General features: G+C 40.9%; 1 protein-coding gene and 1 pseudogene across 1 annotated transcript; one reads left to right on the forward strand and one right to left on the reverse strand.

The window, feature by feature from the left end:
* Positions 1-585: 585 nt before the first annotated feature.
* On the forward strand, positions 586-1,485 carry LOC101682293 (putative vomeronasal receptor-like protein 4). The gene has a single exon (XM_004778785.3). The coding sequence runs from the start codon at positions 586-588 to the stop codon at positions 1,483-1,485; it is 900 nt and encodes a 299-aa protein (XP_004778842.3).
* Positions 1,486-6,901: 5,416 nt separating this feature from the next.
* On the reverse strand, positions 6,902-7,944 carry LOC101682018 (annotated as a pseudogene).
* Between the last annotated feature and the right edge of the window lie 4,374 nt (positions 7,945-12,318).

The following is a 12,318-nucleotide window of genomic DNA, read 5'->3' on the forward strand; positions in this document are numbered from 1 at the left end:
AACTGAGGTACGCGTTGCATGCTGAACAAAAGAAGGGGCGTGGTGACAGATGAGACAGGCTCAGTGCTCAGTGGAAGCAAGAGGGGTTATTAAGGGGTTGTGGGGTATAGGGCGTGGGGAGGTTAAGAAAACCCAGACTTTTGTGGAGTTGCCTGATGGTAACATCACACGAGACAGTAGAAAACACGGAGTGACATCAGGTTGGGGGACGTTTTGGTTCATTTCCGCACATGCTGAGATTAAATGTTTGTGAAATACATAAGGATTTGAACAAGCGGGTTGTCTTGCTGGGATGGAGCACAGAAAAAATTCTTAGTTGCAAATTTAGATTGTTGTTTGCTCATACACAAAACTGTATTTCAGGCTCATAGAATCACCCACAGTCAGTGCCCAGAAGGACAGAAATAGAGATCTTTGGACAACACCTTCTCCATTGCACATATCCCGACTAATGGCTCAGTGTCCCTGACACACCAGGGAAGCCCTCTGATGTGCATTATTCTTTGCAGACACATATCATCATCACTGTTGCTTTCTTCAAGAGGTGTTTGATAGATCCAAGAGTTTCTGCCCATGAAGTAAGAAATGTTTCCAATGATTATTAAAAGAACAATATTCCTCTTTGTAATTGGACCTGGCATTGTGGGGAATGTCTTTGTTGCTGTGAATTACATGTACATATTCTTTTGGGACACTAAAAAGAAATCTACACATCTAATTCTCATCCACTTGGCTTTTACAAATATCATAAACCTTTTTTCCAAGGGAATGCTAAAAACAATAGGCACTTTTGGTTTGAGAAACTTCCGGGATGGTGTAGGCTGTAAATTTTTTGTGTACCTGGAGCGGGTGGCCCGGGGTCTCTCCATCAGCACCACCAGCTTCCTGACTGTGGTCCAGGCCATCACCATCAGCCCCAGAGCCTCTGCATGTGCCACCTTCAAGCCAGCATCCACATGGTATATCCTTCCCTTTTTCCCCTTCTTGTGGATACTCAATTCCTTGGTCAGCATGAACTTACTCTATTACATGAAAAACATCAACAGCCTAAACAGATCACAGGTTGGTCAAAGGGGCAGCTACTGTTATTTCCTACCAGCAAACCAGACGATGAAGTGGGTTTTTCTCATTCTCATGATCCTGCGTGACATCCTCTTTCTGAGTCTGATGGGCTGGGCCAGTGTCTACATGGTATGCGTTCTTCATAGGCACCACCAGCATGCCCGCTACCTGCAGAAATCCAAGGTTCTCTACCACAAACCCCCTGAGATAAGAGCTGCTCACAGTGTTCTCCTGCTGATGCTTTGTTTTCTTTTCTTTTATTGGACAGATTGTATTCTTTCTTTATATTTAAACTCTTTCTTTAATAGTAAGTCCCTAATATTATTCATTCTAGAAATTTTAACCCTCGGTTATGCAACTGTTAGCCCGTTTGTGCTGATTCACAGAGATGCACATCTGGCTAAATGCTGGCACTTTCATTAAGACTTGATCCCTATTTCCTTGATCCCTCAGATAGCAAGTTTCAAATAAGATATTTTATGCCAGTGAGTTAAAAAAAATGAAGCGTAGCTTCAAAAATTAAAGTATGATGTTATACAACAAAGCTGGTGACCAGTAGCCCTGAGCTGACACAGGTAGGAGATCATAATGACCTCTGCGACTTAACCTTCTTCTGTCCATCCTGCTCCCCTCGGGAAGGGTAAGCCAATTCCAGAGTTCCTGCTTGTAAGATGCCTCTTTCTCTACCAAACTTCCTCCGGGAAGGAGAAGAATTTGGCAAATTCCTTCAAAATGTTAATGTATTTTCTCTTTGACTTGTAAGTTTCACTTCTAGGGGGATTGCTCATATGGGAATTGCAGTATAAGGATTATTATGCATTGCAGCAGCTTTTAAAAATCATGAACTAAATTTCTAGCAAGTAGGCTCTTTTGCTGGCTATGTGGAAATATCCTAGAGGATCCAGCCATACAAAGGAATTTTATTGAGCTTCTGAAAGAATGGGTGAGTTCAACATATATTAAATGGAATGATGTACAAGGTGTGTTTGTAATTAACAAAAGACAGGAATTCAAAAGCAATGGCACTCAAAAATGGAATGGAGTATTTTAACTTGATCTTATATCCTTTTCTGCATGAGTGCAAAGAAAGTTAAAGCAGTATTATTACCTTGGTTTCAGAGAAACAGGGTAAATGAAACAAGTAAGTACAATTTCCTTTTGCATCTTTCTGTATTTTCTGAGTCATTAAAATCTTTGAATATAGCTTTTTAAAGATGAATAGGCGCCTGGGTGGCTCAGTTGGTTGAGCGACTGCCTTCCGCTCAAGTCATGATCCCCGACTTCCGGGATCGAGTCCCGCATCGGGCTCCAAGCTCCCTGGGGAGTCTGCTTCTGACCTTCTCCTCTCTCTCACTCATTCTCTCTCAAATAAATAAATAAAATCTTTAAAAAAATTTCTAAAAATAAAAAAAGATGAATAAAAATTTAATTTTGAAAATAACGTGTGGCTTGTTTCGAGACACATTTGTTAGTGCCCTGACATTGCCAGTATTCCAGCCTCATACTAGTGTCCCATCAGAGAGCTACACAATAATTCAGTTTCTACAGTAATTTGAATAGCAAATTTGGCCTATATTTTTCTTAAATTGGAACCCAAATATGTATTTGGGTAGAATTCATCATTCTGGCCCTAAGATATATCCTCAAACTGTTTTGGAAAAATACCGGATGCTCTTTTACTGATTCTACATGTTTTATAATGCAAAAATTTGAATTGATATACACATTTTCCATCTCATTTTTAAGAATGCCTGTACCATATCTGTTTGATTGCCCTTGCAGACATTTGAGTTTTTACTTCTCTACTAAACTTCCCTTTGGTTTTGTGTCAACACAGTTTTAAATAACTTATTTAGGTTATTATATTATATTGTAATATGTATAGAAGCTTAACTTCCTGATCTAACTGTGCGTGCTTAAAGCCAGACTATGTTACTTATCTTAGTCCCATAACTTTCTGATGACATCTTTTTCTGTCATAGAGAACAGGGCAAAATAAGCACTCCCTGAACTGGTCACTGGTAATTGACCCAAAAGGAGGGATGGGAGAGCTCGGAAATGAAAATGAGAATAGCATTTAAAAGTTAATTATGAAGAAGAGATTATTGAGCAGTAAAAATAACAAGTATCCAGATGAACACGGAGACGTGTGATTGGTGACAAAACTTGGTTCGGATCGTGGGTTAGTCGGGGTTCTCCAGAGAAACAGGATCCATAGGAAGCATCTGTATCTATACATCTGTGTCTCTCTGAAGCGATAGGAGTTGGCTCACTTCGTATGGAGGCAGGGACGTCCCACATTCTGCTGCGTGCAGCTGGACACCAGGAAGCCGGTGGGGTAGCTCACTGTGAGTCCCAAGGCCAGAGAACCAAGGGCTCCTTATTTAAGTAGCCAAGTCTGAGGGCCCGAGAAGCAGGAGCTCCCAGGTCAGAGGGCCAGAGAAGATGGACTTGGTAGCTCACAAAGAGAGAAAGAAAGCAGCTTTTCTTTGCCTTTTGCCTTTTTGTTCCATTAGGGCCCCTAATGCATGGGCAAGAGCGCATTCCTACTCCGTCTACCGAGCACATGCTAATCTCTTAAAGAAATACCCTCATGGACAAATTCAGTTTTACCAGCTATCTGGTCATCCATCCAGCCGTCAAGTTGACACACAACATTGCCATCATGGACAGCCTGGCTTTTGGGTTCTTGAATAAGTGCTATTCTGTGCTTCTCTCGGAAAAGTTAGATGAATTGAGAAATTGAAATTGAAAGTAAATTCTGCAGAAAGTAATTTCTTCTGCAGAAAGTAATTTCAAGTTGAGAAACACATGGTGAAATTGTCCCCCATGGACAGGAGTGGGAGGTAGGAAGCAGAGGCTGGGAATACTGATGTGTAGCGCTCCCTGACATGGCTGGGAGCCCCATCAGCTATGGCTCGCCTCTCATTCGTAGTTTTGTTACCAGGAAAAGAGTAGGAAAGGGAAGTTGGCATCGATTTGGCCTGTGAAATCTTATGTAAGTTTTGAAGTAATGATAACTGAAAATGTCTCTGATTTGATGAAATACAAACTTCTAGATTCAAAAAGGTAAGAGAGTTCTAAGCAGTATAGACTAAAAAATGTTTATATTCAGGTCAGTTATAATCCAATTTGTAAAAATGAAAATGAAATATCTTGAAAACAGGCAAAATGAAATATCTTGAAAAGAAATCTTAAACAATATATTCCCACAATTCTTAGAGGAAACTGTGGACCTGAGACGAGATTTTATTGACCATCCGACCCTATTAAGTTCCTCCTCTGCTGGTGATCCAGGGAGACTTTGGGTCTCCAGGAAGTATTGTCACTTCAGCCAATGACCATGAATCTCTGCAAAGATTTATTTTATCCCTTTATCCACTCCTCAGTCACCACAGTGAATGAATGTAGGTCCCTCTGGGGGTGCCTGGGGTGGGGGGAAGGTCTCAGTGTATGTTTTGGACAGTGTGCTAGGGTTTCTTCATGAGAATCTATCTTTGTCACTCAAGGGGCTCTGGGTCATGGAACTGGCTCAAGTCTGGGAATGATTAAGGATCCGTGATTATCCTTGATGTCTGAGTAATTTATATTATGTAAGTCAGGTTTATATTCACAAGGCCTGGAATTTTCTCCTTTTCCAGACCAAGTAAGACTTTAGTAGACGTCTTATATACATCGGTTCTACAGAACCATAACCAATGAGTCAATGCAAAGATCTCTGTGAGTCAGATTGTTTCATTAATGTCCATTAGGGGAATCATGCTGCACTTATTTTCGGTGATTAAGTGACATCACTTGGCACCTGTCTTTCTGGGTTCAAGTTATTCTGACTGTATTTAGGCGTTCTAGTTCAGTGGTAGTAACTCCTGATGTAATTTTGTATGTGTAGGAAGAACTCCCACAAAGCTCTTCTAGGATGCTGGGCGACACTCATGAATTTATTTGTCACAGCTATGGTGAGAGGAACCCTTTGGTTCGGATGAACGGATCCAACAAAATAAATACTTTAGAATTCCAATAATCTCAAAACTTTCATAACTTCCTCTAAATATACTAAGGATTTCTTAATATTTCCACTTCATTAAGTGTAGGCCACATTTGGGTTCATCTTTCTGTCATCCTACCTCTCAAAATATTTGAGCCATTCTCAGCCACTTAAATGAAAATCCTGAATTCAGAATCTCTGCTAAGTAGATCCGTCTCAATACATTTTTAACTCAATATTCTTTCTTTCTTTTTCTTTTTTTTTTTTTTTTAAGATTTTATTTATTTATTTGACAGACAGAGATCACAAGTAGGCAGAGAGGCAGGCAGGGAGAGAGGAAGAAGCAGGCTCCCCGCCAAGCAGAGAGCCTGACGTGGGACTTGATCCCAGGACCCTGAGACCATGACCTGAGCTGAAGGCAGAGGTTTAACTCACTGAGCCACCCAGGTGCCCCTAACTCAATATTCTTTTAAACTTGGTCCTACATCCTTCATGTCCATTTCCATACACACATCTCTAGCTTGAAACACAAACTATCTCTTAACTGTTTCTGAAATACAGGTGGAATATTTTCTGAAATGAGTCAATGCAAAGATCTCTGTGGGTCAGACTGTTTGATTCATGTCCATTAAGGGAATCCTTATTTTTGGTGACTGAAATACACACGGCTTTGCTCTAAAACCTCTCTTGCTCTAAAATCTATTCCAGGATTTTCATCTCTCCATACAGGATTTTGAACTATCGTAATTATGCTTACCATATTTGGATCATCTATAGCATCAGTCCCTAATGGAAAATCTGCCCCTTCAAGTTTGCACCTGTCTAATCATAACGTGTCATACTAAATTTAATGAAGGCTATAAATGTAGTTGTGAAATGACAAGAATTAAGGGGGATACAAGCATGGTTAACGACAGCATAATAATGGGAAAACTTCAGTTGTGAAAACTTCTAGTACACAAATGTCCTGCTTTCTTGAGACAATAAATGGAAACAAAACAAAACAAAACCTTGTTTTCCAGTGAAAACTTGATAGCTAATGAGAGACTCAGATATTTGAAAAGGATGGGGTAGGATCTAACTGGGATCTTATTTCTTGTTTACTTATTTTTATCCCATCTTATTTCCTTGCACAAATAAAGTTCATAATGATTGAATAAACATGTAAAGGAATTAATGTCCAATTACCACACAAGGCATAGCAAGTAAGTGGGGAAGCTGATTCTAGTCCACAATGCTTATTGTATCAACCATAAGGAAATGCAAGTAAAACACATGCATGAACAGAAGAAAGGAAAATAGCACAGGAGGTGAAATGGCAAGAAGGATTTTGGAAAATGAGAGAAATTTTCTCTTCTCCTTCTGCTTTTCTTTAGTATGCGCCACACCCAGCATGGAGCCCAATCTAGGGCTTGAACTCACAACCCTGAGATCAAGACGAGAGGTGAGATCAAAAGTTGGATGATTAACCAAGTGAGAGAAAATGAGACCTATGGGCTGCTTTGGCCAATTGCCAAGAACAAATATTTAAGTGTCCATGATACCTTAAAAACTACTATTTGACAACTGGCTAAATTGATCAAACCACTGTAAGAAATCTGTTCATTTCCCCACTTCTTGTTGATACTAGAAATACTAAGAGTGTCACAGTTCATGGTGATGGTTCTTTCTCTAAAAGGGACAGTCTACTTGAATGACTTTCAGTTAAGAAATCCCCATGTTCACATAGTTTCGTAGATTAGTATTCTATGGAGATGTAACGAACTACTACACATTTAATGACTAATAACACAAATTTATTATCTCATAGTTTCAGCAGACTAGGAATATGGCTTAGGTGTATCTTCTACTTAGTGTCTCAGCAGACTAAATTCAGTGTCGTGAAGGCTGCAATTTCATCTGAGGCTCTTCTAGGCACACTCAACTGTTGGCAAACTTCTGTTCCTTGTTGTTTTAGAACTCAGACTCTTGGTTGCTAAAGGCACCATTCTTGCTACATGACCCTCTTCAGAAGCAGTTCATATTATAGCTGTTTATTTTCTTCAAAGCCAGCAGGGGAGCCCCTCTCCCTCTAAATATGTCTCTTTTGGACCCTCGTTCAGAGTGCTCACCTGATTAGGTCAGACCCATCCAAGATCACCAGTCACCCTCTTTGTCACTGTTTTGTTTAGATTTTATTTCACAATCATAAACGTAACTCTGGAATCCAGCTAGACTTGCAGGGGAGCAAGGAAAATATGGAACCCATAGAACTGCAGCGAGAGCATAAAGATTGTAAGATGTTTTGAGCAGATGGGTGAAGGGTTGCTCTCCTGAGCTATAGAAGGAATAGTCTGGTAGTTAAGATAAAACACAAGTCAAATGTATTAGGTTTGTCCGCAGTGAGAAGTCACAGTCTTCTTGCTGGTTGTGCCTTTCTGGGACCCAACACTCCCTGGCCACAATATTCCTGCCCCCTCCCATCTTGCCCAAGACCACATGCTTCCCATTGCATTCAGTCTTGGCCATGCAGATGGAAACCTGGGAACCGTTCATGTTGGGTCCAAGTCTGTCATGGATGAGACGTTAGGACCCATAAGCTTCAGGATGAGATTCTCATCATTAAACTTCTCCCCACAGACGGAGTTACTGCCAGTGCCACTGTGGCAGGTGAAGTCACCACCCAGGCACTTATATCCCAAAATAATCCTGTGAAAGCAGGAAACTTTATAACCAAATCCTTTCTCTCCATGGCTCAGAGCACGAAAGTTTTCTGCTGTCTTTGGAATTTTGTCTGTAAACAGCATGAAGGAGAGTTGGTCCAAGGGCTTGCTGTCCAGGGTGACACTGAAGAACACAGTGGAGCTGACCATGGCTGGGCCCCACAGGTGGCTCCAGGAGGCAGCAATTGCAAGGCCTAATCTCTGTTTGTTTATTTATTTATTTACTTTATTTTATTTTTAACTTAGGAACTTCAATTACATCTGAAAACCCCCTTCCACTTTGTCATGTAATGTAATCCAATCAGGGCAGTGTAGGGGCCATAGGCAGGTTGTCCCAAAATGTACCACAGTCACATACTGATATATTGAATTGAAGCTATTAGGGAAAAAGACCCTCTGTGGTGTCCCTGAAAGCAGGAAATACATCTTTCATATGAAAAATACTCACTCTGTATTAAGAAGTAAAAGACATTTTTGTACCAGAGATGGAACATTTAAGAGTGGATCAGGCTGTATTTACAACCCGGTTATGTTTTTTACTAATCTGCTATCTCAGTCCAAATTCCACCTAGAATTCCTTACTCCGTAAAGTTCCCGAACATTTGTTTTCTTTCTCCTGTCAATTCCTCAAAAATGTATTGTTTCTTTGTCTAAAAAGTATAAAAACCACCTGTCTTGGTCATTTCTTAAGTTCTCCATTTCATTATTGGTCCTCCAGGCATATGTAATAGAACTTTGTGGGGTTTTTTTCTCCTGTTAATCTGTCTCACATCAATTTAACTCTTAAACCAGCTGGAAGACCTTGAAAAGTAGAGGAAGAATTTTTCCTTCCCCTCAAGGAGAGAAGATTATATGAGGTCTGCACACCAGAGAAAAAGGAACCACAGGGGTCATCACAGAATTCTGGCTGTATCCCTTATTATAGTTCCTCTTTCTCTAGTTTATTGTTTTCAAATCAAGTAATCTAAATCTCAAAATATATTTTGGTGGCAGTGTTGGAAGCACAAGAGATAGGAAGTAGGGCTGGTTGTTTATTTTCCCCCTGAAAGAAGCCAGCCGCAGACAAAGAAACGAATCTGTTCAGTCAGGACAGTCAAGACTCTGGTATGGTGAGGGGAACGGAGCAACAGGAGATACTCCCGGTTTACTGCTGCTAAGGTTTCTGTCTTTCCTCAGGAGGGTGGTATTATAGATATGTACAGTTTGCGGAGATTCCTCGAGCTGTGTGTGTAAGCTATATATGGTTCTCCTCATGTATGTTTTACCTCAATGAAAATAAAACATGAATCGCCTGGACTATGGAAATTCTTTCTGAGCATTCATATGCCTAAAGACGATTGCTGCTGATGGAAGATGCTATGTGTCATGTAAATGTGTTTTCATCAAAATAACAAAATTCTGGCTCTCTAATGTTACTTTTTCTTCAGGCTCCTATAACTTTTAACAGGCTATTATAAAACCCTGAGTGGTAAAATATAACCGAGTGGTCAGTAAAATACACTAGGTCTCAGAAATTCCTCACCTGAAAACTGGGGCTGAGAATAGTGACATCATGACCTTTACAAAGGATAACGGGAGAAATGTGCCAGAACACATGGATCACTACCCAGTACCTGTAATCACTTATTAATTTTACAGAAATGAATAAATACTATTCCATGATTTACATATTAGAACTCTGGACCCTGATTCTGACAATGAGATAAAGGTTGAAACTTTATGAATCCAATTAAATGGATTCTTCCAAATGTTGGGCAGGTCATTGAGAGGATGTGGTCACTGGCTGACTCGTGAGCTGGACCCTGGCAACAGGAGCTCTTCACTCCCTCCCCTGTCTTTGGAATATGGGTTCTGTAAGCATTCCCTGCTTCTAGAAGCCACCCCGAGGACACAGCTTTGAGATAGTGAGATAGTGTTTCGACACCCTCTAGACATTGTATGCGAGTGAACCCAGTTAGGACCTCCTCTGTATGAACTTCTAAGATTTGGCAGGCAGGTGCAGGGGTCAACTTGTCTTTGGCCACCAAAGACAAGCCTAGTATGTAAATTCTTTTGCTAATTAAAAGTGCCACCTACCAACCTAGAGATGGCTGCCTCTGCCTCTTTCTTCAGTCTCTCCCTGCTCTCCTCAGAGGGGTCAGTTTCAGATTACACTCAGGAAGTTCTGGAAGTCTCAAACTAACACCAACCTCTGGTTTGTTTCCAGACACACTGTGATTTCTCCGAAACACGTGTGAGTTCTGCACACCTGACCACACCATTGAACTGAGAACAGTATTAGCTGTGACTAGTCCTGCCCCTTGATTCCCTCCCATGCCAGGGACAATTAAGGTAAAACTGTGTGCCAGAGAGCAAAGTGTATATGAAACTTTGAACAGCTAAAATCAGTGTGAATAAAGAGGCTGGGACTTGTAATTGAGAGAAAGGACACAGTTTTGCGATACCAGGTTCATTAAAGAGAAGACTCAATTCATTATTGCAAAGTATTTAAATCCTAAAGATATTCCTTAAAATATGCATTTGGGAAGTTTGGATTTTTCCCTTGTTACCTCTCCCTTTTATCAGTCACTTTTGGAAGCTATGTGGTAACACAGCCAGGATGGAGACAAGAGGAGAGTGGGTGTATTTCTTGAAGAATAACCAAAATAAAAATAAAAAAATACAGAGTGAGAAGAGGGGTAGAAAGAAAACCACTTTTTTGGAGCTTTATGCTGCTGTAGTCACTACCTGTCTCAAAGGATTCATAGAATGTCCAGTGGTAGAAACAATTTCAGAGTTGTGATTTAGGTACCTGCTATCACTCAGGCTAGGACTCAAACCCTGTGTTTAAAAGGCAGACAAAGTAATGTCTCCCTGCTCTCAATCCAGCCAACTTCTTCTCACATACATCCCAGGAAAAATAGGGACATAATGCAGAAAAAGCACAGCGCTGTAGCAGACAGTACAGGAAAATTTCTTGGTAGAGGTGGATGGCTTCCTTGTGGAGAGGGCGCAAATGAGATGTAGTGTAGCCAACTTGGTAAACCAGAAGGGTCTGCCATGTGGCATGGCCATTCTCACCTTGTATCACTGGGATCTGCACAATCAGGAAGGGGGTTTTTCTCCTCTTACCAGAAACACATGTTATCAACAAAGGGAGAGCATGGGCCCAGAGGTTGGGCAGGAGACATGTGCAGGGTGCAAACTCTATCTTAAAATGACAATAATGAGGAAATCTATGCTAGAAGTGAAAGAGTTTATGGATGAGATTCAAATACAGATTTCAAATAAACCTAATACAAATTTACAAAGTCATAAAGGAAGGAGACAGAAACGTGATGCTGGAATAAATAGAGACCCTGCATATGCATAAGCAAGGAATGAATTTTTTGAAAACTCAACAGACTATCAGATAAGATCATGGGTGCTATACCTGAAGATCAAATTAGTCAACTAGAATATTAAGTCAAAGAACAATCTTAGCAGGTATCACAAAGGTATCAAAAGGTAGAAACTAACATAACTTTCCAAAACCCAACAACAAATGAGTACTAGAAGACGAAAAAACAAGTAAATGGAGAGAAAACATTTAAAGAAGCAGTGCTCCTGCCCTTGGGCCTCTGGCCGCTGATGGCCCTGGATCTGGAGGTGGCCTCCCTCCTTGCCTGGCTGTAATCTTGGAATCTGGGCGGTGAGCAGTGTCTGACCTCAGGGCTCTCCATGAGAGCCAAGAATTCCACAACCTACGCCCTCCCCCTCCAAGGCTCTGACAATTCCAGAAGGCTGAGTCACAGGTATACTCCAGTTCATTCTAGAAAGAAATACAAACCAAAGGACAATCGTGACTTGTGTTGCCAGGAGAAAATGAGGTTGGTGCACTGTTCTGGCTCTGAGAAGTCCCATGGGCACATCAGGCCACGGGGTGATTCGGTGCCCTGCTGTTCTCTCCAAAACTGGCCTGTTAGTCATCTTTGGGAAGAACTGGATAAGACAAATAGAAATAAAGTGTGAGATGATCAAAGCAGATGGCATCCTCGCAAGATAGAAAACAGGAAAACTAATGAAGACAAAGAAGTTAGAGTTGACAGAAATATCAGCTGTCTCCTGGGTCTTCTCCTTGACTGAAGAAAAATTTTCAGAAAAACATTGATTAAAAAAAAACCTTTATAAGATAATTAATTGGTTGATGAACCATCTTTCAAAGGAGCTGCCATTTCAAATTCCTCCTTCTCAATCCCACTGAAAAGTCCAGACCTTCTAAAGCTAAGGACATACACAGGAGAGACACACAAAGCATTCACTTGCCAACAAGCAGGGATGCCGGTCTGTAAAGAATCTGGAGACAGCAGCTTGCACTGATGTGTCCAACCTTTGAAGGACTCCGTGCTTAGTTATAGCAGAATACAGAGATTTCAAAGTCACAAACCAAATACAGTAGCAATGACCCGGACTTGGGGTACAATCCAGTGTTAGGTACAATCCACGTATTGAAATAAATGCGTTGGCAAAAATGCTGACTTCTGTCGCCTAACTGGGCTCTAGGGCTCCCTGAACAATAGACATTGACAGGAGGTAGAAGACAAGGTTTTG

The sequence above is a fragment of the Mustela putorius genome, unplaced genomic scaffold, assembly GCF_011764305.1.
Source record: "Mustela putorius furo isolate JIRA1106 unplaced genomic scaffold, ASM1176430v1.1 tig00000594_pilon_pilon_pilon, whole genome shotgun sequence".
NCBI lineage: Eukaryota > Metazoa > Chordata > Mammalia > Carnivora > Mustelidae > Mustela > Mustela putorius.